Source organism: Eptatretus burgeri, chromosome 3 (assembly GCF_056783735.1).
Source record: "Eptatretus burgeri isolate ZD-2024b chromosome 3, Ebu_testis_v1, whole genome shotgun sequence".
Lineage (NCBI taxonomy): Eukaryota > Metazoa > Chordata > Myxini > Myxiniformes > Myxinidae > Eptatretus > Eptatretus burgeri.
Window position 1 is genome coordinate 133,933,531 of NC_140963.1, and position 25,700 is coordinate 133,959,230.

General features: G+C 43.8%; 1 protein-coding gene across 7 annotated transcripts in view; it reads right to left on the bottom strand.

Moving 5' to 3' along the window:
- LOC147031014 (pyruvate dehydrogenase (acetyl-transferring) kinase isozyme 1, mitochondrial-like) overlaps positions 1-25,700 on the bottom strand; it is a 63,864-nt gene that overhangs the window by 29,994 nt on the left and 8,170 nt on the right. The window contains exons 1-6 of one of the 7 annotated variants that reach the window (XM_085875672.1): positions 21,281-21,485; positions 20,015-20,147; positions 12,231-12,320; positions 5,898-5,975; positions 5,724-5,801; positions 5,489-5,630 (exon numbers count right to left, since the gene is read on the bottom strand). In XM_085875672.1, coding sequence (XP_085731798.1) covers positions 5,569-5,630; positions 5,724-5,801; positions 5,898-5,975; positions 12,231-12,320; positions 20,015-20,075 — 369 coding nt within the window. In that variant the 5' untranslated portion in view covers positions 20,076-20,147; positions 21,281-21,485 and the 3' untranslated portion in view covers positions 5,489-5,568. Of the gene's footprint in view, positions 1-5,488; positions 5,631-5,723; positions 5,802-5,897; positions 5,976-12,230; positions 12,321-20,014; positions 21,258-21,280; positions 21,486-21,506; positions 22,964-25,700 lie in introns of those variants that run through there. The other 6 variants (XM_085875675.1, XM_085875673.1, XR_015056631.1 and 3 more) reach the window with 6 other exon arrangements.

Below are 25,700 nucleotides of genomic sequence, written 5' to 3' on the forward strand. Positions count from 1 at the left end.
TATATATATATATATATATATATATATATATATATCTTCTTCTTCTTTCGGCTGCTCCCGTTTGGGGTCGCCACAGCGGATCATCCGTATGATCCGCATAGTGATTTGGCACATGTTTTATGCCAGATGCCCTTCCTGACGCAACCCTGGTCGCCTCTTACGACACAGGGATATGGTACACCTATTTTTTTAACCGGGGTATACACCGGCGCAGTATACTGGTACTCATTTCGCCGACCTCGGAAGGATGACAGGCTGAGTCAACCCCCTGGTGTATTAATTCAGTGGCTCAACAGGGCTTGAACTCAGGACCTCTTGGATCCCAAGCCACTGCCCTAACCACTGCGCCAACACCAGGCTATATATTGTTGTGGGATATATATATATATATATATATATATATATATATATATATATATATATATATATATATATATATATATATTGTTGTGGGCCAGGGGTCAGTGGCAAGAACGACCACAAGGTGGGAAAAGCTTGCGTCGTCTCCCACCAAACTCCCGGAATTGTAGGCCGTCGCTCGGATAACTCCGCGAGCCGGCGGGTCGTTTAACCGACCGTGGTCGCCAATATTTCAACCGCGTTGCGTAGGGTCTATTTCTCTATAACCAATTTACCAAATTAATTATGCGATTTCGACTACCGGGGAAACTACGCCCTCGGCACGTCTTGCTCGAACCGGGTCACTCAACCAACTGCGGTTGAGTTCCAACTACCGACTACCAACTCCGGTTCGGCTGCAGCCGAGCAGAAACTGCCAAAGCCGTGCCGGCTGCAATGAGCGGATTATCGGAGATAAAACCCCGCCTAAACTCAGATCCGAACCATGCTGGACCAATTCAAGAAGGGACAGAAACGAACTGGGAACATTTCTAACAAGTTTTATTTACAGTAAATGAAGACACAAAGCAAGACTTAATGCGAATATGCAAGAAGTATTTACAATGTTCCAAAAACACTTATTCAGTTCTACTTACCAGATGGGCCCACACACAGACACACACACAAATAAAAAGAAACCCAGAGTTCTTTATTGGACCCTCGTAGCTGAGGAGAGAGACAAGCTGGGGGTCAGAGTTCGGATGGGAACCTGGCCGTCGGAGAAAGGGGGTACTCCGTGCTGTGGCACTTGACAATGGTCGCTGGTTTGGTCCCCAGTCGCACGTGTAGGACTCGAGGTTCGTGGTGAAGCTCGGGTGGTGAATGGCCGGGATCCACGGAGGGGGGTCAGGGTCGCTCTTTCCTTCCTTGTGGAGGGCCAGCAGAGACACGTTCGCTGCCTCAACAACCCTCTGCTCAACCCTCGTAACCCCTTCGTAACAGTAAAAACCCACCAAAACTCTCCAAGACCCCTGCCTCAGAGAGTGCTCAGGAATTTATCGACCTCCTCAGCAGGGAGGGCCTTGGTGAACACACCTCGCTGTACGCCTTTGATTGGACAGGGTCCCACGGCATACCTTTCCAGGGGGGGAGGGGGGGCCTTGGCCAATGCCAGGAAACCCCAGCCACTCTTCCACGCGGGTTCATACTTGATGAGTAACAGCATCAATGTTGCAAAGGTTGTCATGAAAGAGTTACAACGTTCGTGGGAGCCAAGAAACCCGAACCGCGAGATCTTGCCTTGGCACGTCAGGGTGTGAGAAGGCAGCTGGTTGGTGGTGGATCGTGATGGGCCAAGGGGTCATGCAGATGGGATGGTTGTGAGATGGCTTGTTGGAGGGTTCGTTGGATGTAAAGATTTAATAACCTAACTGAAAAGAAATCGCAACGCACGCCTTTGATTCTCCCACAAAACAAAAGGAAGGGGATCTGACTACACACATACTTAATGACATAACTGACTTTTGGTACATCTGCATGTTGAATGCTTATTGTTTCCAGTTCCGTATCAATATATATCTATATAGTTATGGATTTCAGAATCGGATCTGACAAATGCATACAAACATTTAGGTCCTCAGACAGTTATTTCCCTGAATGAATGGATATACCCATCCCCATGTCTGGTGGGATTCTAACTTCGATGTGTTGAGATAGGTAAAGAATAGATTCCCTTTCTTGTGGGACGGCCTTTTTCTCTTTACGACAGACACATTCATGCACGTGAGATAGCCGTTAGCCCAACGGAGGCTCACCCACCTTTTTCCATCGACGTTTGACACCCCGTTCAGCAGCTCTATGGACGCTAACTGGCTCTTTTTTGTATCGGGCTGAACATTGAGGTAACAATTGTTGTTGACGTTTTATGAGCGCTTCACATTTTCGCTCAGTTATTCTGGCAAGTGGCTGCTTTCTGCCGTTCGTCCAACACCACAAACATGGCATCTTAGGCCAGGAATGATCGCGAGACGGGCGGTTTGTCATGTGCAACGATGCGCCAATCGGCAAGGTGGATTTGGCTGAAGTCTGATTGAGGCTCCGCCCAGACGGGCCAGCTATAAAAAGGATGAGTGGACCGTTTTTGTCAGTCAGTTAGTGATAGCTGGTTCTTACAGCTTTGAGAGTTTTGCGACAGTTTGTGTCAGTTAGTGACAGCTGGGCAACAGCTATTTTCAGCTCGTCAGTTCCAGTCAGACGGTTGCTCCAGTCAGTTCCAGTTAGACCGTTGGTGAACTGGCGACAGTTGGGTTTGTGACAGTTGGTGACGGCCTTGCAGCCTTACAGCTTCTCACAGCTCCTAACAATGGTCCGTTGGTTGTGGCCCCTGGTGGCGCCTGATGGTGGGTGATGCTCAGACTGCTAATGCTGATTCTGCTCGAGACCTGCTCTTGACATACCTGATTCTTGGCGTCCCTGGTTCCTGGGGATGACGGCGTGACGTCGGTTGGCATCCAAGCCTGTTTGCGAGTGGGTGCATGGCAAGGCAGGATGCTGGAAACGGACGATGGCATGCTCACACACTTCGGAACGTTTTATTTGACGGATGACGACTTCTACTTGGTGAGCGAGACCGGATTTCTCTTCATCCCTGAATGATCTGCTGGATACCCTTGTCTCGTGTTTAATTGTTAAGTAAGGCATCGTGATAAGCATCTGCTCTTTGTCTGTTTTTCTATCAATGCCTGATTATTTCTTTATTTGCTTGCGATTATTTTGATCGATTTGAAGTTACTTATTTTTACCACAAGGAAATAAAAAGTTTTTTTAATTTATTTTTTGTCATTAATAAATTCGTTGTTGACGTTCCAAATTGTCCGTGCTTGTCCTCTCCTTCCATTGATCCAGCATTGTCCGAACCTAGATAGACTGGAAGGTAATAACCAAACAAATTGACCTGTCATAGTCGGCACGCACCAGCGGTAAAACGTTCGGCCGCCCTAATGAAGATCTAATCAAGATAAGATTGGTGCTTTGCAGAGGGCACGCTCCCCGTTCAGGAAGCCACTTGACCTCAAGTTAAACGGAAAAATTAGATGATGGACACTGGAACTCGTGATCAACTGATTGGCATTCGTGGTTCTCAAGCAACTCACCATACCAAAAAGTTAATTGTGAGCGGTGGCCCCAGGTCCGGTTCTTCCGAGGAGAAACAGGGATAAACCCCCTCATAATACACTCGGTAAACGTGGCTGAAACAAGATATATATATATATATATATATATATATATATATATATATATATATATATATATATATATATATATATATATATATATATATATATATATATATATGACCGGGCGTAGTGGCGTGCGCCTGTAATCCGGCTACTCGGAGGCTTGGGTTGGAGGATCGCTTAAGGACAGGGTCTCTGCGCTATGAGAGGGTGTAGCTATGAGAGGGTGTAGGGCAGCCTGGAATCATGGCGAAACCCAATCCTTATCCCTGTGTCGTAAGAGGCAACCAGGGTTGCGTCAGGAAGGGCATCCGGCGTAAAACCTGTGTCAAATCAAGATGCGGATCATAACGGATGATCGGCTGTGGCGACCCCTTACGGGAGCAGCCGAAAGAATAACACACACACATATATATATATATATATATATATATATATATATATATATATATATATATATATATATATATATATATATATATATATATATATATATATATATATATATGGAAAAGGCTCTTCTGGCTGAACAGTTGCATTTAAGCTCCACCTATTATGTACGAGATCAGAGCTACAGCCCCCGACTTCTCAGTTGAATTGTACTGCAGCCAATACCAGGAAGAGAATTTAATTCTCATTTTTATAGACCAGTCCAAACTGGAGAGGGAGAGTGTTCCCCTCTCTGGGGTGGACTGGTCAGTAAAATTGAGAATTCAATTCTGTGAGTCGGTGATGTGATGATCGTGAAAAGAGCCATCAGAATCAAACTCTGAGAACAACAAAAATTCAAGAGTTTGGTCCATGAACTGTGATCCCTTACCGAAGCGGAGGTGGATACTTTGAGTCCTGGGAGAACTCCGTTCCACCTCCTGAAACCCACAAATGGAGAAAACAACAAATGACACACACGCACACACCTAGCTCCATCAAGTCTCGGTCCATAAAGTTTTGTGCGACTTGTGGTGACATTAATGACAAAATTTATCTAAACATCCCTATCTTGCACTGCTTCCTGAAGCTCAGGCCATGACCGCTTGGTTACAGTCTTTACCCCCATCCATCCAGCACATACTGATATAAACATTTACTATTTTCTGGGTGGGCGCACGATTATGGGGGAAAAAAAAACACAAACTGTCTGGAAACTAAAATATCCAGAAACAAAAGTTGGCCAGTGTAGCCTCGCTGTAAATAACAGAGCGTCACATGACCAAAGACTGGAAGGTCATAAATGGCAAAGTATGGATGGTGTACAGTGGTAGTAGTAATACACATTCATAGTTTACGGACGATATACAGCGATGTTAAAGTGCAAACTGACATACTACAGAACATTATTGGAACGATAAAGTAATCAGAGAAGTGCACTTCCATTATTACATAGTTAGGACGGTACTGCATGTTTACATGTATTTCATCATTTATATAAACTGTATTCTTCTATTATCACCTCCGCCACCAAAGGTGTATGGAAGTTATGTTTTCGCCCCTGTCTGTCTGCGAGAAGGATATCTGAAACGGTTGTGGATTGATTTTGGATGAAATTTGATGTACAGGTTGGGTGTGTGACAAGGACGAACTGATTAGATTTTTATGAAGATCCGGATCCAGATCCAGATAACCGCACTCGTATGCGACCATATACACATTGCGTACGCATATACACATCATAGAAGTAGGGGAATTAAGCTGTCTGTAAGGATGGGTTCTTTACTAGTCTATGTAAACTCTAATTTTGTTAAAAACCTGTCTCAGCAAAATCCCATATTTCATTCATTATGCAAAAACAATGAATGTAAAGAGAACATATTATTACATCATTAAGGCAGTTGGGATTATCCATTGTTCAAGAAAAAAGGCACAGCCAACCGAAGCACGACTAACGATTTTTAACCAAATATGAAAGAGCAGACTTAGCCTCGGATGTTGTTTCGTGCATGATCTTCCAACTTCCTCAGGGACATATTCCAAAAAACAGCACATGATGACCATTTCATATCTGGTAAATCATGTATTTTTTCGATGCCATTTGAAGCACCCTCGGAGACACATTGGCTACGGTTTCAGACAAGACCAAGGAATGAATGTCTTGTTTCAAAGCAGAAGTACCCAAACCACAACCCGGAGGTAACAATGTGCAATACTCACGTGACACTGCAAATATCCACATCGGAGCACGACAAAAAAAGCATTCTTCACATATCATGTCATGGCCAAAAATTACTGCTGTAAAAAGAAATCATCAAAAATTCAGTTTGTATTGTTATAAAATAAACAACGTAATCTGAAACGTGGCAATTTCAAAAAAAAAACAAAGGTTACCATTTAGTTTGTCCACCTTCAGCTCCGGTGAGCCCAAGTAATACTGATCATGCAGCATCTTCGCATTTTTGGAAGCATCTGCACAAGAATAACAACAAGGATCATCGATAACTATAAGACAGAAGAGTGTGTGTGTGTGTGTGTGTGTGTGTGTGTGTGTGTGTGTGTGTGTGTGTGTGTGTGTGTGTGTGTGTGTGTGTGTGTGTGTGTGTGTGTGTCTGTGTGGCCATTTTCCTCAGAGACGGCCAAACGCATCTCCGTCAAACTTTCGTAGGTTCATCAGGGAGTATTGTGGAGTGTTTTTGGCAAAGAAAAAAAAATGTGAACATTTTGAAAAAAAAAAGTTGTATTTTTTTTTGAAAAATTGCTCTGTAGTGGCTAAAAATTTGTACCTATGTGAAAGCTGATATTAAATGATCCCCGACCAGTGACCCCATTCCTTTGTGTGTGTGTGGAAGTGTTTCAGGTACCACAAAAAAAAAAGGAAACAAAAAATCAAAATTTGATATTTTCAAAGTGCCAATAGGATGAGAACAGCACCGGCCAACGCTGGGGGAACCCTTGTTAGTTTAAAATAAAGAAATGAAACAGCATGAACTAGAAGGGCAGTCAGTAGAGCGCATACCTCCACCACGCAATGCCTGATCCAATAGAACATATCGAGCCCATTAAATTTTTGAAATATCATGCTACACAGTACGATATCGCTTTTGGCCCTATCTCTCAATCGTGAAGAATCACTTAAAAAATTAAATAATTATCGGATCCAGATCCAGATCCGGATCTTCACCAAAATCTAATCAGTTCGTCGTCGACACACACCGAACCTGTCCACCAAATTTCATCCGTATCCGTCCACAACTTTTTGAGATCTCCTGTACACAGACAAACAGACAGAAAAAGGGTGAAAGCACAACCTCCTCCACTTTCGGTGGCGGAGGTAAATATAATCTCCTTTTGAAACTAAACAATGACGATGCAGATTTAGCAAGCTTGCTTCATGCGACAACATTTGAGTACAACACAAGCAAGACAATACAAGAGATTTTGAAAATGTTTGATTTTTCTCATTCATTCAACAACAGGTAGTGGCAGGCAGAGGTATAGGTATTGGGGTGGGAGGGGGAGGGGGTGAGGGGTGGTCGAGGAGGGAAGGTTACGGTGAAACAGAACTCAAGGGGAAGCGAATGACCCTCTAACATTTACACACCATTCCACACAAAACGACCAACCACACAATCATATCAACTTTTACATGACATTCCACACAACACGGTGGACGTAAACAATTTGCGATTGTCGAGCCGAATGTGAATGTTTCTGAACAACCAGAGTCCTCATCAAGATCAGTATGGACATGTTTGACCCTCTTCTGCATTGCAATGCCAAGGGGTGGGTGAGAGTTAACAGGGGTAGAAAACATCATGGTTGTGGATGGAGGATGATCTGAGATGGTGATGAATCCCTGTCTTGAAGATCTGGAGGGAATAATAAGATTGAAGAGAAAGTGTTAGTTTTATCCACAGGTGAGGGAAAAAAAAAAGAGGAATGAATAAGTGGAGGGGAACAGTGATTCTGGATTTTGGGAGATTCACCCGAAGGGGGTTGGTGGTGGACCACGTGCAGAAATTGGGGAGGGGGTGGCGGCGGAGGGAAAAAGCATGGAAAGAGCAAAGGGTGAAAGACCAGAAAGGAGGTGGTAAAAGACAGAGGGACCACCGACCTGTCTGGGATGGGAAAGTGAAAGGCCCATAGACTCAGCTGCATTGTGGGAGCTTCCAATGATATTGAAGACCTTGGTTTCCGTGGCGTCGGGCTAAGCAAGGTTTGAGGCAGGGGAGTCAGCCCAGAGGGGAAAGCAGTCTTTCATCAAGCTGTGGATGAAAGGTTTGTAGGTGGACAGGAGTTCAGGTGTGCTAAAGAAGGACTTTGCATGATGGAAAGACGACTAGCTTTGGAGGCCAACTTTGGAGACTGGCTTTGAGATGGTTTGCCCAAGGAAGATTATGGCTGATAGTGAGGACTTCCTCAGGAGGAATGTTAATAAAGTATATGGGAGGGTTTGTCATACCGTCCTTTCAGAGAGAGAGAGAGATGGTGAGAGTGTGAGATTTGTCAGGATTGAAAGACACATTCCAAGTGTGTGACCAGCTCGTGATTTTGTCAAAGTCTGAAGAGAGGGAAGAGGCTGCTGCCTGCGTGTCTGAACGTTATTGTTCAGTATCGGTGAGATACATGTTCTGTGGAGTCTTGTTCGGGCTCCCTTGTAGATTGTGATCCCGTAATGCTTTTCATGTTAATAGCTATCGTGTGCAGCCTGTGGCTGCTGGTTGCATCGTCATCTGGGGGTGCGGCTGTGCCTCTGATGCAGTGCCCTATATCACCAGGACACCGGTACTCATTTCGCCGACCTCAGAAGGATGACAGACTGAGTCAACCCCACCTGGTGTTAATTCAATGGCTGACACGGCTCAAAACTAAATTCAAGACCCGAAGATCTTAAACCAGCCACCACAACTGTTCAGCCAACACCAGGCTTCCACAGTGCCTTCAGAAAGTATTCACACCCCTTGACTTTTGTACACCACTCCTTCCCAATTCCATATTCAGGCGAATGCATGATGTCATCGCCGGGTGCCAAAGGAAGGGAGAACTCAGTTTCTACTCCGTTCGTTTGTTGGTTTTATTGTTTGTCTGGGCAATATCTCAGCCATCCTTTGAGCTCGGAAGCTGAAATTTGGGGACAAAAGTGAAGATATGCTTTGGCAAAAAAATGTTATTTCTTATTTTTTGATTAATCAATTAATTATTAATTGATTAATTACTGAATTATTATTTCACATCTGGGCAATATCTCGGGCACCTTTTGAGCGAGGAAGCTGGTATTTGGACATGACGGTGAACGAGTGATTTGGCTATAAAAGGGTATTTTTGATTTATTGATTAATCAATTAATTATTCAGTTTTCGATGATTAACTTAACTTTCAAAAAAGTTCCACATTCAGATGATACAGTGGTGGTTTTGGTATGCTATTTGCGAATTGATTAAGAAATTATTAATTTTACGATTATTATTTATATATTTTAATTATGCAATTAATCAATCAATTATTGCTCACCGCTCCCTCCCAATTCCGTCTCCATGTGCTGCACGGCGGCAACGCCGGATGCCGAAGGTGCCCGACAATGTCGCTCGCGCGCTGGAGGATTTGTTATTTATTATCTTTGCCAAAACGAAGTTTTGCAAGATATGTTAGTCAGCTTGTATGTTTTTTTTTGTTTTTTTTTGTCTGTAATCACGTATAAAAAATTCTGCAGAGCACAGTTATCATCGGAAATTTTTGTAACTTCGCATATCAGAGGCCTATAGAGGTCCCTTTCAGTGCACAAAATTTTGAAGGTCAAGGTCAAAGGTCAAGGTCACTTTGGCGCAAATCAGGGGAGTCGACGAAACCCTTATTTTTTGAGTAATTTTGATCGGATCGTCTTCAAACTTCATGGGAATATAGTTCATGGTCTGGCGCTCAGCTGATTAATTTTTTTGTGGTGATTGGCCTTGACCTTCATGGTTAGCGCCTGAGGTCAAACATATTTGACCCCAAGGTCAAATTTTCAAGTTTTAGGAACCATATCGTGTAGTACCTCAAATTGAACACCTCGATGAGTGCTTTCTAGATATGTCAAGCTTGAGACATTATGACGTCATTTGGTGACGTTATGAGGCAAAAGAATATTTTTCATGGTTACTCTGGAGAACGATTCTCATCGGAATCTCTCGTAGGCAGATATTCCTCAAGGAGTCGCTCCTGGTGGAGAGCAGCTCTGTTCACCTCAGTGTGACTTTAAAGAAGTCACACGTGGTCACCTTTTGGAAAGATATGAGTTACCCTGCAGGTGACATTGGTTTATTTATTTATTTGGAATGGGGGTGATGTACTTTGAATGTAGCTGTGCTTGTTTCACATTTTGTTGTGTTACAGCCTGAATTTAAAATTGATTAAATTTAATTTTTTTTTTGTCACCGATCTACACAAAATACCCCATAATGACAAAGTGAAAACGTGTATTTAGTCATTTTTACAAACTTATGAAAAACAAAAACCTGAAATATGTATGAAAGTCCTTGAGTGTATTCAACCACTTTGGTAAGACACTCCAAATTGAGCTCAGGTCCTTGAGATGTCTCTACAACTTGATTGGATTCCACCTGTGGCCAATTCAATTAACTGGACATGATTTATAAAGAAACACACCTTTCTACATGAGGTCCCACAGTTGACAATGCATATCAGAGCAGAAACTCTACCATGAAGTCCAATGAACTGTCCGTAGAACTCTGAGATAGAATTGTGAGGAGACATAGATCTGCAGAAAGGTATAAAACAATTTCTAGTGTTGAAAATTCCCAAGAGCACAGTGAGCTCCATCATTAGGAAATGGAAACAATATGGAACTATGCAGACTCTTCCTAGAGCTGGCCATCTGATCAAACTGAACAACCGGGCAAGAAGGGCTTTGGTCAGAGAGGTGACCAAGAACCCAATGACCACTCTGACAGAACTACAGAGTTCCTTGGCTGAGATGGGAGAACCTGCCGGAAGGAAAACTATCTCTGCGGCACTTCACAAATCTCGGCTTTATGGGAGAGTGGCCAGACAAAAGCCACTCCTGAGAAAAAGCTCATGACAGCGCACCTGGAGTCTGCAAAAAGGCACGTGAAAGACTGTGAGCATGACGCAAAAGATTCTGTGGTCGGATGAGACGAAAATTGAACTCTGTCCTGAATGCAAAACATTACGTCTGACGGAAACCGAGCACAGTTCATCACCCATCTCACACAATCCCTAATGTGAAGCATGTTGGTGGCAGCATCATGATAGGGGGATGTTTTTCAGCGGCAGGCACTGGGAGACTTGGAAGGATAGAGGGAACAATGGAGCCAAATACAGGAAAATCCTTGAGGAGAACCTGCTTCAGATTGCAAAAGACCTGAGATTGTGGCAAAGATTTGTTCCAACAGGACAATGACCCCTAGCATACAGCCAAAGCAACACTGGAATGGCTTCAGAACAACAACGTGAAAGTCCTTGAGCTGCCCGGCCAAAGCTCAGACTTGAATTCCATTGAGAATCTGTGGAAAAACTTGAAGATTGCTGTTCACCGACGCTCCCCATCCAACTTGACAGAACTTGAGCAAATCTGCAAGGAAGAATGGGAAAAAAATCCCCGAATACAGATGTGAAAAGCCGATACAGACATACCCAAGAAGACTTGAAGCCGTTTCCATATAACGTCGTCGGTTTCTGTCAGTGTGCTTTTATTTTGAAGTGAATTTCCGCTAAACATCACGATGTAGAGACATTGGGGGAGGTGGATTCTGCTCTATCATCATCCTCCTTGCAATGGCCCACCATCTTCCTTCTCTCCACCCCCACAAGCTCGATCCACGACCATCATCAATGAGCACAGTATTTGACTTCACATGTTACATTTTTGTTACCTCCGCCACCGAAGATTAAGGACGTTATGTTTTCACCTCTTTTTGCCAGTTTGTCTGTCCGTTTCTGTCCAGGATATCTCAAAAAGTTGTGGACGGATTCGGACGAAACTTGGTGGACTGCTTGGGTTTGGCGGAAGGACGAATTGGTTTGATTTTGGTGAAGATCCGAATCCGGATATGGATACGAGAATTATTTAATTCACCAAGTGATTCTTCCCGATTGAGAGATCAGGCCAAAAACGACATAGTACTGTGTAGCATGATATTTCAAAAATGTATTGGGCCCGATATGTTCTTGTGGATCAGGCATTATGTGGTGGAGGTATGCGCTCCACCGAGTGCCCTTCTCATTATTTATATAATGCTTTTATTAATTTACTTTATTTGTTGGGTATTTTATTTCATGATTTGGATGTTATTGTATGGAAATGTACAAAAATATGCTTTTTGGACTCATTAAAGGTGTTTTTAAGTGCAAAAAAACAATTTTGACTTGGGACATTAAATGTTATTTACATCAATTAAAATGGGGAAATTCGTTTCCAATGTCACATCCTTCAATGTGACACTTTTTATGGACACACCAAGGACGTTGTTGGAGAACTTACTGTCCTACGTTTTACCAAGGTTCAGTTTTTGCAGCCAGACTAAGCAAGAAAAATCAATAATTATAATTGGCAATCTTAAATTGGTATTTATTTAAAAAAAAAATTTTTTTTCATTCTACAAAGTTATGAGCAGAACTTGCATTCCCAAACAATCCTAAAATCAGTTTACAATGTAAAATTAAAACCTTGTGATGCTTCGGGATGAATGTTGTGCATATACATACCTTTGACTACGTCTTCCACATCACAGGTTGGGTCAATACTTCCAATATGTTTGGGATGAGCGGGATTTGTACCTTCTCCAAACAAAAGTGCTGCAAAAATGAAGAGGATTTGGAAGACAAAGAAAAATTAAAGGAAGTGGTTTTTTTTGGATGATCTCAGGCCCGTATTGTAGTGGAGTTGCCACGCACACAGATCTCACACACATAGACATACAGACGAATACATGAGACACAACACAAGACTGTTAGATGAGACAAACACAGCTACTGTTCTTGGGGAAGACAAACACAGCTACACTTCCTGGGGCACACTGGGTACTAGCGACGCCACAATGGTGCCACATTTCTCTCCGCACTCAGCAGGGCGTTTCCTCCTCCCCATGGATACCAACCGATGGGGATTGTCCATGCTCTTATCCTTTTAAATGCCGATTGTTAACCAAGGAAGCAGCACAGACCATTTTAAAGTCGTTGGAATTATTCGGCCAGAGTTTGAACCGCCGATCTCATAGAATCGGAGTGGACCCTGTAACCATTTCACTACCGAGTTTGGTAATATAATAAATAGAAACAATAAAAAGGAAGAGAACAAATTAAACAAAAGACCAAGATAATAACACAGCATACAAAAAAACCAAGACATGGAAAAGGCCATTTTTGAACATCATCCCAGCAGGCACACAACGTTGTTGCAACGTCGTTTGCCGGTTCTATCCTGATGTCAGAATTGGGTCAGTGGGAAGTTGTATTTGCAACACCCATGACGTCAGATTTCAACGTTGTCACAACATTGAAGCATGACGTTATTTTTCAACTTTATCACAACGTTCATAAAATGGAGATTTTGTTTTTACCCTTTTGTTTGCACACCAAAGAAACGAACATTGCAGTGCATGACACCCTTCAGCTTCCAGCTTGATGGAGCCCTCGACCCGTAGGTCTGGGGTCAGCGGAGCACCGCTGTTCCACGGTGCTATTATCAAAACATTGAAGTTGTATTGCAACATCATTATACGTTGCACAAAGTAACACATAATGACCACAACTTGAAAACAACTGTAATTCATAATCATTTATTATCACGTATCACGCAGAGCATGATTGCGGAAAAAATATACAAGCAGTATTAACAACAATAACATCTTCATTCGTACCAAAAAAGCACACTCAAATACAAATGTACAATCAATAAAAGTAGATACCATTGCAATTGAGAAACATACACTAAAAATGGGGAATAAAAAGAAATACCACATGGGGAAAAGTCGTAAATACCTTTTTGACAAATTCACTTTGTGCAAAGCACAGTTAACAATTCATATTCAGAAAGTTTTGCTCCAGAGAGGAACTATGGAGCTTCTCTCTCAAATATAATTGACTGCACAAAGGCACCTTTAAGTACAACATCATCATGCAGTGTTAGTAAAACTCAAGCCTGTTGGCTTAGTGGTTAGGGTGGTGGCTTGGAATCCGAGGGTCCTGAGTTCAAGCCCCGTTGGCTGATGAATTAAAAGAATTAAAATACACCAGGAGGTTGACTCAGCCTGTCATCCTTCTGAGGTCGGCAAAATGAGCACCAGTGTACTGGTAAGGGGGACACTGCATCAGCGGTATAGCCACATCCCAACCAATAATACAACCAGCAACCACAGGCTGCACTCAATAGAGGGAGGGAGAGAGGGAGAGAGGGAGAGAGGGAGAGAGGGAGAGGGGGAGAGGGGGAGAGGGGGAGAGAGGGAGAGAGGGAGAGAGGGAGAGAGGGAGATTGTAAAACTGCTGATAATTCTATGCATGCATACATTATGGGCATTAGGAGCATAAAAGGTATTGACTGATAACTTGCATTTATATAAAATGTAATTAAAAGTTTTAGTTACTGATGACATGCTACCCATTGTTACAAGATTCATAATTAAGCAACCTCAGGTAAGAAATATGAGAAGACGAAGAACCACATATAAATTTTGCTATACGACATAATAGTTGACATTCAATAGGTAGAAATTGAGCAATGACTGGTAAAAGAGTACAATATGGGTCCCACTTGGGAAGTCAAACACCCTTCTGATAGAATTTCTCCATGATAGATGTATATAATTTAGAAATATTTTTATACTTGTTATGTCCCACAGCGGGCATCAATAGAATGAGGTGCAAAAAGACTTAATCAGATGATACTTGACATGACATGAACAGTGCATAAAATTATATAAAACTGAATTACAATCAGACAAATCAATGAGACTATATATATATATATATATATATATATATATATATATATATATATATATATATATATATATATATATATATATATATATATATATATATATATGTATTCATCTATCTATAATTCCATCAGTGTGTGTGTGTGTGTGTGTGTGTGTGTGTGTGTGTGTGTGTGTGTGTGTGTGTGTGTGTGTGTGTGTGTGTGTGTGTGTGTGTGTGTGTGTGTGTGTGTGTGTGTGTGTGTGTGTGTGTGTGTGTGTGTGTGTGTGTGTGTGTGTCACCACTGTTTCTTTACAACCACTGGTCCGATCTAATTGAAACTTGCCAGATCTCTTGCTGGGGACCTGAGTATGTGCCTTTTCAAGGTTTTATATTGTTGTGGTTTCGCCGGCGCGTCGCCACGAGCACGACCCTCGATGGAGCAGTGGGGCCGTCTCGGCTCGATCACCCGGAATTACACATCGCCGGCCCGAAGTCTGAGGTCGGCGGGTCCTGATTATTTTGGACCGAAATACGCCAATGGGGAGACCAAGCTGTTGGGGTAGGGTCGATTGGTCGTGGGGTAGGGTCGATTGCCAACTTCAATTTACCTAAGTACCCACGTGATCCAGCTACCGGGGTATTTCACCCTCGATGAAACTCGTAGGGAAGCAAGCCGCTTAGGCCGAGGTCACATTTTCCACGGCGGTCGTGCGGTCTCCAAAATCTGCGGCCACTAGCAATTATACGGCGGCCACAGTATTTCCAGTCACACACTGTAGCAGTCACATATGTTTTTATTTTTCGGGGAGCTGCACAGCGTATTTAGAAATCGTGGAGACCAAAAACGTGGGGGTGCCGTACGGTCTTTGATTTGATGTCACACGGTGACCTTAGGGCGTTGCTGCGGCGGCCATAGAATTTTCAAGGCAGACGCAAGGTGCCCGCAAAGCGACCGCAGGGGGGCGCTAAGGCGAACGTGCCGCCAGACGGACGGTAACGAGTGGGTATATATACCAGTTTTTTTTTACTGAAATAAAAATATACCAGTATATATAACTGAATATACTATAACTATAATATACCGTGGTGCCCCCAGAATCCGAACGCCCCATTGTTTGAACAAATTGGAATCCGAACAATTTTTTTGGAGAAAGTTTTGCACTAAAAACCGAATACATTTTAAAAAACCGAACACAACGTAGCGTTCATGTTTGTTCATATGTCTCCCTCACCTGTTCGAGCCGCATCTTCGCGCTTTGTTCATTCAGTTTGTCGGTGGAAGTCCTCGTGAAAGCATCTCTCGTGTGTCGATCGATACTTTAGGCCTCAGTCACATTTGCTCTACGGTGAGGATACGGCGGCCGTACGCCTTCTGAATTGACAGAAACGTGTGGCGGCCGCAGAGAAACTGAGGTGGCCTCAGGGTGGCCCGACGCCGTCTGGCTATATTTTACAGGTCGTAAGGTCGCCGTGGAATTATAACGCGGAGTTATAACTTTTTTCATTTCTGTGTTCGCCGTAGAAATTCGACAAGCCGAAACAAAAGAACTGGTAAAAAAAAAAAAAAATTAACCCATTTGTTACCGTCCGTCTGGCCGCACGTTCGGCTAAGGGCCCCCTTGCAGTCGCCTTGTGGTCACCTTGCGTCTGCCTTGAAAATTCTATGGCCGCCGCAGGAACGCCCTAAGGTCACCGTGCGACATCAAATCAAAGACTGTACAGCACCTCCACGTTTTCGGTCTCCACAATTTATAAATACCCCGTGCGGCTACCCGAAAAATAAAAACATATGTGACTGCTACAGTGTGTGACCGTGGAAATACTGTGGCCGCTTTATAATTGCTAGTGCCCATAAATTTTGTAGACCCTCCGGCCGCCGAGCCAAATGTGACTTTGGCCTTACCTAGTGTTTTCACTTTCATTTGTGATGTTTGTTTTTTTTAATCATCTTGTGTTTTAATTAATAACAAAAAAAAGCAATCCGATCACACGGTGTGACGGACTGTCGGGCAAGGATTAAATTTCACAGTAAAACCCATTGTAATTTGGAATATCCATGATTACGTCAGCCCGATGCGTTTGATGAAAGTGATTGTGGTTCTGCGGGCATCATGTTTGATGAGCTGCCCTGGGGGCAGCGCTCTCACAGAGTACGTGAGCGATCGGAACCCAGGACGGAGCTCGAGCCTGTGTGGACCTTTGGATTGGTGATTGTACCAGTTTACATTCAATGCACCGCCACCGAAGGTCATTTACTCATCTTATTTTACCTTAAACATGGGGAATTTCAGTTTAAAGTGTCTTGAAAGTGGGTTTTCTTTGGGTCCACGAACGGATTAATTCACTTTCCATTATTTCTTATTGGAAAAATATTTTTGGAATCCGAACTTTTTGCAATCCGAACAGCCTCCTGGAACGAATTAAATTGGGATTCTGGGGGCACCACTGTGTATCGGAAAACACCTATACTCCGATCTCTAGCGGTAGGGCACGGTGGACGCACGGTCGAGGCAGACTGCCACGGAGGCCGTACGTAGTTGCACGGCGGGCGTAGGGGAACCGTGCGTCGAACCTGCGTTGCGAGCAGGTAGTCACACAGACCGCAAGGCCACCGTACGGCGACCGTGGAAATAGTGGCCACCGTAATTTTTTGGGGGTTGGGAAAATTCATTTTTCATTGAGAAGAGCTTACGGCAGCCGCACGAATAATGCAAGCCCACCGTACGCCCTATGTACGGTCGACGTGGAACACATCTACGTCATAGCTTGGCTTGTCGAATTGCTACGGCGAACGTAGAAATGAAAAAAAAGTTATAACTCCGCGCTATAATTCCACAGCGCCCCGACAGCCTGTAAAATATATCCAAACGGCGTAGGGCCTCCCTGAGGCCACCTCAGTTTCTCTGCGGCCACTGCACGTTTCTGTCAATTCAGAGGGCGTACGGCCACCGTATCCTCGCCGTAGAGCAAATGTGACCTTGGCCTTAAGCGAGCCCGTTCCGTGTGTGATGCCTGGCGGTTTTATAATCGCCGAATTCCGCCAGCCCGATTATCCTGTTTCTCCGTTATAGCGGCAATGACTGCTCACTTTCCCACACGCATGACACACCTAGTCAATGGAGAAATGACACAACGAGCTGAGTACATTCAAACAATTGGGTATTTGTTTACCAATGATGGGGGATTAGGGGAGCACGCAAGAGAAGATTTATCCCGAATATCAGGCAATGCACGTATGTACAGGCAAAACACATACAATTCACTACTTGTCAGATTGGCGCCACAAACAGACACACGCACACCCAGACAGAAGTGGACCTCAACGGCCTTTATTGTGACTCTCCAGCCGAGGACAGACCGGCTGTGAGCCAGGCATGGCTGGCTACCTGGCCACGAGCGCGTGGCTGGACGTCCCCTGGTCTTGGGACTGGTGTCGCCATACCAGCCAGGCGGAAGGCGAAGACACGAAGCTCTGGAGCAGGGACGAGGTCGTTTCAGGAGAAGCCAAGGTGATGAGCCGGGCAGAGAAGAAGCGGGAGAAGAGAAGCAGGAAAGAACCAGAACAACTCCAAGAGAGCTGACCCCGATAATCTCCTCAGGACACACCATATATCGGCCCCCTCCCGCTCAACGGACGCTTCTCTCTTCTCCACTCGCCCTCCCATTGGACGGGAGGCCCCATGTGACTCCTTGTCCGCTCCCGATTGGACAGGCGCGCGGTGGGCGGGGAACTCCATCCCTTGGGCGGAGTCTACAGCGGGGGGCGTTTGTGGCTCCGCCTATGGCTTCACCTCAGACCGCGTGTTTAATGGCGACGGTGCTGGGTCGGAGGCGGAGCGTGGAAGACGCCGGCTCCCCGCCGATTGGCCACGGAGGGACGACATGTCTGTGTTCGACTCCGCCCATGTGCGCACCTGAAGAACGCAGCAGCGCCAGTTCCATGTTGAACATTCCAGTTCCAGAATGGCGCCGTTGTGGCATTGTTGAAACTCTAATACAATCGTAGCGCATTCACATTTGATTTACCCATCAGACCAGGGACGGGAGCTATCTAAACAACATATACTTACTGATATAACTAATCTATAGGAACCTGAATGTTGAGTGCGATAGCTTTCCAAATCCGCAACAATATTAATCGGACAAGTGCTTCCCAAGTTATGGCCATTTATTTACCAACCAATGACAGGACACGTTGCTGCGTAGGCATGGCCGATGGGGAAGAGAACCTCAGCCGCGTTCTCCATTACGGGTTACAACGTACGGACTTCCGGATAGTGATGACTTCGTGTATTCTAATAATTTCTCGATTTCTTATGCGCATTTATAGATAAACACAATGCTTCAAGTTATGATCGTTTTCATTTTAGACGGTGCATACATTTCGGTAACATCATAGTGAGCTAGTATGCTCCGAACCAAGAAGTAAATTTTAAACACGCGATAACTTACAATCGAAAATAAGCAAGTAGGAGACAAAATATAAACGGGTGTTTTTTTGGGTACCTTTCGATGTTTTTTGTTGCCGTTTTGGCACTTTTTTCCCCAGAAAATGGCGTCACACTGCAGAGGGCACGCACATTCGGCCAAGTATGTATGGGCATGTGAGAGCGAAGGAACGGCCTGTGTGGTTGTTGTTTGTGGCTCGCGGTTTGAAAGGTTTTTTTTTGTTTTTTTTTTGCACGTACGGCCACGCATGTACGTGCACGCACCAGTACAAAGAAAAAATATAAATCTAACATCATTGAGTATGAAAACATAATTTTGAATGCATCTCACATAAATAATTCCAAAGCAAAAAAAATTTAATTTGTTGGGTGTTTTCAATCTTAATTTCACAGGAAAATAAAATAACTTCATTCTGCATAAAAGTACATGCAAATATTTTCACAATGTAAACTTAGGCTGGGTTTCCAACACACAACATTACAATTAACTGGGCTGCAAATTCTTAATAATCAAGGACGTGGACGGCTGGCACAGCGTGTTACTGTTACTCGTTATTATTACACGAGTATGTGCCATACGTGTATGCCCGTACGTGCGTGGCCGTAGGTGCAAAAAAAAATAAAACTTTCAAACAACCACATAAGTTGTTCCTTCACTCTCGTAAATGACGGCTGGATTGGGGCATTGTGTTTATCTTTAAATGCGCATAAGAAATCGAGAAATTATTAGAATACACAAAGTCATCACTATCCGGAAGTCCGTACATTGCAACCCGTAATGGGGAACGCGGCTGAGGATCTCTTCCCCATCGGCCACGCCTACGCAGTTGGTTTGGTAAATAAATGGCCATAACTTGGGAAGCACTTGTCCGATTAATATCAAACCTTGAAAAGGCACATCATCAGGTCCCCAGCAATATACCTGGCAAGTTTCAATTAGATCGAACCAGTGGTTGTCGAGAAACAGCGGTCACAGACACACACACACACACACACACACACACACACACACACACACACACACACACACACACACACACACACACACACACACACACACACACACACACACACACACACACACACACACACACACACACACACACACACACACACACACACCTGGAATTATATATAGATGAGGGCTTGTTCCTGCCCGCACCTCCATGCCGATCAGGGGCATATTTCAAATGTTGTGATACGGCAGTGTGCACATCCGCCTCCGTTGCTGTTGGCTGACTGGCCATGGTACTGTCTGAAAATAATAATAATTTCCACTTCGTTTATATTTGGCTTTATGATCATCAAACAAGACTTTCAATGTGAATTACGCTCAAGTCATGCACATTATAAACTGTCATTTAGCAGAATTCATTTCCTCTGACAACTTTATAAAAATTCAGGTTCCGGAAAGGTCTCTTCCCAATCTTTCCACACAAATTGTATGTGGACATCACACCATTGAACATCACCCTTATTTTATAAAATAAAAACAATTTAGTACACCAGTGTTCGAAGCAGCTTGTAACAAGTTTTAAGTTCCAATGCCCTTAAAAAGCCTCAATTAATATTATTCTTAATATAATATAAAGTTATTTTCATGTCTTTTGATTTAACCATTTTACCAAAGGAAAACGATTGTGCACCGAAAAACTTGAACAATTCCCCTCGTGACAAACTACCACAATGAAGGCTCCATTGTTACAAGCGGAAGTTTGTCGGCGGCCAAAGGGTTAATATTTTTTATGACAAAACTTCACATTTTTCAGCGAACAATAACTGACAATTGTTTTCCTTTTGCCTTTGGTTAGGCCTAACTCGTTAAAAGAGGACATAAAAAATAATATATTATAAAAAAAATATTAATTGAGGTTTTTTTAAGGGCAGTGGAACTTTAAATTTGTTACATTGCGGAACAATGCGGTAATTCGTCGGATCCGAACGGCCGAAGCATTATCTACAACAGTAAAATATTTTAAAAGGTTCTGAACCAATTAAACTTGTCCAAAGTAATTTTTACAGTCCCCTTTATTTACCACAGATCGGTGTTTTTTTCACCAGGCCCGCGGAAAAATGAATTGATTATTTACCGTCGATTTCTCCACACGATCAGGGCCAAATCAGCGACGGCCAAACGTGATAAACGAATGAAATCGGGTGTTAGAGGTGCCAGAGGATTCGATCGTCAGATGCACGTTCGAGTCCAACGCTCGAACCACGATCGAGTGGCCCGAAAGGCCCGAGCCCGGGCCCGGGAGAGTTTCCATTGAATGTAACGATATAGATTCCAGCACAACCGTAACAGGAACACATCATGGATTCTGTGATCTTTAAAACGTCCAAAAACAAAAGCTAAAACATAAAATCGATTTATAATATTATACTTACCAAAAATGATCACGGCGGCAGATAATTTTAACTAACAAAGCTAAAGTCTTCTGCAGATTAAAGCGGATTGTCTCTGCCACACTCAGAAACAGCTGAAACTTTACAAGTTCAACCAAACTCTACAAATGGCGGCTCGTGATGCCGAAATAGGAATTAGCCAATCAGATCTCTCCTCCAGTGAAAGGCAGACACAACCACACACGTCACGAGGTGGAAAATCGCTCACCATGGCAACACAGGAGGCAGAAACAGCAGTTTCAGATAATCGCGCTGCGGCTGTACCGTCGTGATCTGCTTGTACAACCAACCGGCCGATTCCCGACGTCGTGAATCTTTCATACTGACGTCGTGTGCCTGCTGGGATGCCTGTGTTGTACACATCCACACATGCATTTGGTTTAAATCATCAAAATACATCCTTCTCCCGAACATCAGCAAGGTTGTGGAATCCATCATCGCTTCAGACGTGAAATCCTTACTCTTCTCCAATAGCCTGATTTCCGATCATTAATTTGGATTCAGACCAGGCTACTCTATCCTGGACTCGCTGCTCCTGCTTTTCCAACAATGGATGGAGGTCCTTAATGCCAGACATGAGATCAGAGCCATCTCACAAGACGTGCTTTTGACACAGTCTGGCACCGTGCCTTGCTCACGAAACTCTCTTCTTATGGTGTCCAAGGCCATCTCCACTCATGGCTCGCAGACTTCCTCTCCTGTCGCAGTCAACGTGTGGCCCTAAATAGAGTTCTCTCATCCCCTATTCCTGTCCAGGCTGGGATTCCTCAAGGTAGCGTTCTGGGCCCTGTTCTTTTTCTGGTTTTCATCAATGATCTATCTGACTCTGGAAAATCCACTTTATCTCTTTGCTGATGACTCCACCCTCTGTCGTCCCTCAGATCGGCAAGCAGCAGACTCTTCACTCTCTGCACATCTGAATAAAATCACAAACTGGTCCAATACTTGGAACGTGTCTTTCAATCCTGACAAATCTCACACTCTCACGACGTCTCTCTGAAAGGCCTCACTATCTGCAATGATCTTTCCTGGGAAAGACACATTTCCAACCTGGCCTCCAAAGCCAGTCACTGATTGGGTATCCTCTGTTGTGCAAAGTCCTTCCTCGGCCCACCTGAGCTCCTGACCACATACAACGCTTTCATCAACAGTCTGATGGAGTACTACTCTCCCCTTTTGGCTGGTGCTCCTGCCTCTCACCTTTCTCGGCTTCACGCTGTGCAAACCAAGACATTTAGGATTATTGATATCTCCCACAATGAGGTGGCTGAGTCTTTGGGTCTCTCACTCTCTCATCGCAGGCAGGTCAGTGGTCTTTCCGTCTTCTATCATCTCCTCTCCCACCTCGTCCCCAACCCCGCTATCTGTCCCGCCAAAATTTCTGCAGGGTGCTCATGGTGCGCCAGCAACCCCCTTCTGGTTAAAACTAACAAAATCAAGAATCACCGCTCACCTTCATTCTTTCATTCCTCTTTTTCCCCACCTTTGGAAAAAACTCTTCCCAAACATATTGACACACTCTTCAATCCCACTCTTCCCTCTGGGTCCTCATCAAAACCATGATCCACCCCATTAATCCACCCCAAACCCACCTCCTTCATATTCCCTGCTTTCCTTCATGAAAGTCCCTGTAGTGTCTGTCTTGTTCACCCTGTGTACCACACCCCATTCCTCTTCCTTCCACAGATCTCATGTGTCTATTATTCCCCACTGTTTTCTGCTTCCCTATCCCATCCCTCTCGTCTCCTGCTCCCCTTGTTATACGTTGTGTGTGTTAGCTCTTATACGAGCCTTGACATTGTGTATGTAATATATATATATATATATATATATATATATATATATATATATATATATATATATATATATATATATATATATATATATATATATATATATATATAGTACTTGTTATGTTGGTACATAGCATACTTGTTTTGGCAGCTTATTATATTATGACAACATACTTGTTATGTACCAACCCAATTCTTACCATCAACATAATCCAACTTAACAGACACATTCCTCGAACTAGAAGGGCACTCAGTAGAGCGCCTACCTCCGCCACAAAATGCCTGAACCAGTGGATAATAATATATACTGGTTCGGGCCCAATAATTTTTTGAGATATAATGCCATATAATTGGTTTTGGCCTCATCTCTCAATGGTGAAGAATCACTGATTTAAAAAAAAAAAACTCTTGTATCCAGATCTGGATTCGGATCTTCACCGAAATCAAATAATTTCGTCCTTGTCACACACGCAACCTGTCCACCAAGATTCATCCGAATCCGTACATAACCTTTTCAGATATCGTGCTGTTTATCGCTTTAGCACGTTCGGCTTAAGGCCCCCTGCGGGCCCCCCTGCGGTCGCCTTGCGGGCACCTTGCGTCTGCCTTGAAAATTCTATGGCCGCCGCAGGAACGCCCTAAGGTCACCGTGCGACATCAAATCAAAGACCGTACGGGACCTCCACGTTTTCAGTCTCCACAATTTGTAAATACGCCGTGCGGCTACCCAAAAAATAAAAACATGTGACTGCTACATTGTGTGACTGTGGAAATACTGCGGCCGCTTTATAATTGCTAGTGCCCGTAAATTTTGTAGACCCTCCGGCCGCCAAGCCAAATTTGACTTAGTCTCGTGTTTTCACCTTCATTTGTGATGTTTGTTTTTTTAATCATCTTGTGTTTTAATTAATAACAAAAAAAGCAATCCGATCACGTGGTATGTCGGACTGTCGGGCAAGGATTGAATTTCACAGCAAAACCAGTTGTAATTTGGAATATCCATGATTACGTCAGCCCGATGCGTTTGATGAATGTGATTGTGGTTCTGCGGGCATCATGTTTGATGAGCTGCCCTGGGGGCAGCGCTCTCACAGAGTGCGCGAGCGATCGGAACCCAGGTCGGAGCTCGAGCCTGTGTGGACCTTTGGATTGGTGATTGTACCAGTTTACATACAATACACCGCTACCGAAGGTTGTTTACTTATCTTATTTTACCTTAAACATGGGGAATTTCAGTTTAAAGTGTCTTGAAAGTGGGTTTTCTTTGGGTCCACGAATGGATTAATTCACTCCATTATTTCTTATTGGGAAAATATTTTTGCAATCCGAACAGCCTCCTGGAAACAATTAAATTGGGATTCTGGGGGCACCACGGTATAGGCAAACACCTATACTCCGATCTCTAGCGGTAGCGCACGGTGGACGCACGGTCGACGCAGACTGCCACGGAGGCCGTACGTAGGTGCACGGCGGGCGTAGGGGAACCGTGCGTCGACCCTGCGTTGCCCGCAGGTAGTCACACAGACCGCAAGGCCACCATATGGCGGCCGTGGAAATAGTGCGGCCGCCGTAATTTTTTGGGGGTTGGGAAAATTCATTTTTCATTGAGAAGAGCTTACGGCAGCCGAACGAATAACGCAAGCCCACTGTACGCCCTACTTACGGTCGACGTGGAACACATCTACGTCATAGCTTGGCTTGTCGAATTGCTACGGCGAACGTAGAAATGAAAGAAAGTTATAACTCCGCGCTATAATTCCACGGCGCCCCTACGGCCTGTAAAATATAGCCAAACGGCATAGGGCCACCCTAAGGCCACCTCAGTTTCTCTGCGGCCACCGCACGTCTGTCAATTCAGAGGGCGTACGGCCGCCGTAGAGCAAATGTGACCTCGGCCTTAATTTTCACGTTCGTTAGATGAAAATTGACGATTTTCAGTTGAAAATTGATTTTAGAAGATTGACCTTGCTTTGACCTTTGACCTTTGACCTTTTGCTCTCAAAAATAGTTGGCTTCCCAATTAAGTGATGCAATATGCAAATACTGTTAAAATTTCAAGTCAATCGGATGAAAATGACGATTTTAGAAATTCGACCTCAAGATAAGATTTGACCTCAAAATCAATAGGCTTCTCAGTTCAGACTACCTCTACAACTCGGTAAAGTTTCAGGACGATTGCTTCAGAATTGTGACATGTATTGACAGACAAACAGACTGAATAACAAAATCGATTGACCAACATACTTGAAAAATCTTCGCTTTTGCAAGTAACAAACACAGACAGACGGGTGAACACAGAAGACAACAAGAAAATGTCGTGCTGAACAAGAAACTTGCAAAATGCAGAAAAAAAAAACATTGGCCTCAAAAATATTTGGTGGTTGGAATCAATGACCGAATATGCAACTCCTCAAATTTCAAGTGAATCGGATGAAAATTGACAATTTTTGAAATTTGGCCGATGTTGACCTTTTGGCGTCTGCTGACCTCAAAAATAATTATTGGTGGTTGAATTCGGTGACCTGAAATCTAAATCCTCTTCAAATTTCATGTCAATCATATGAAAATTGAGGATTTTAGAATTCACACCGAAGTTGTTGACCTTTTGA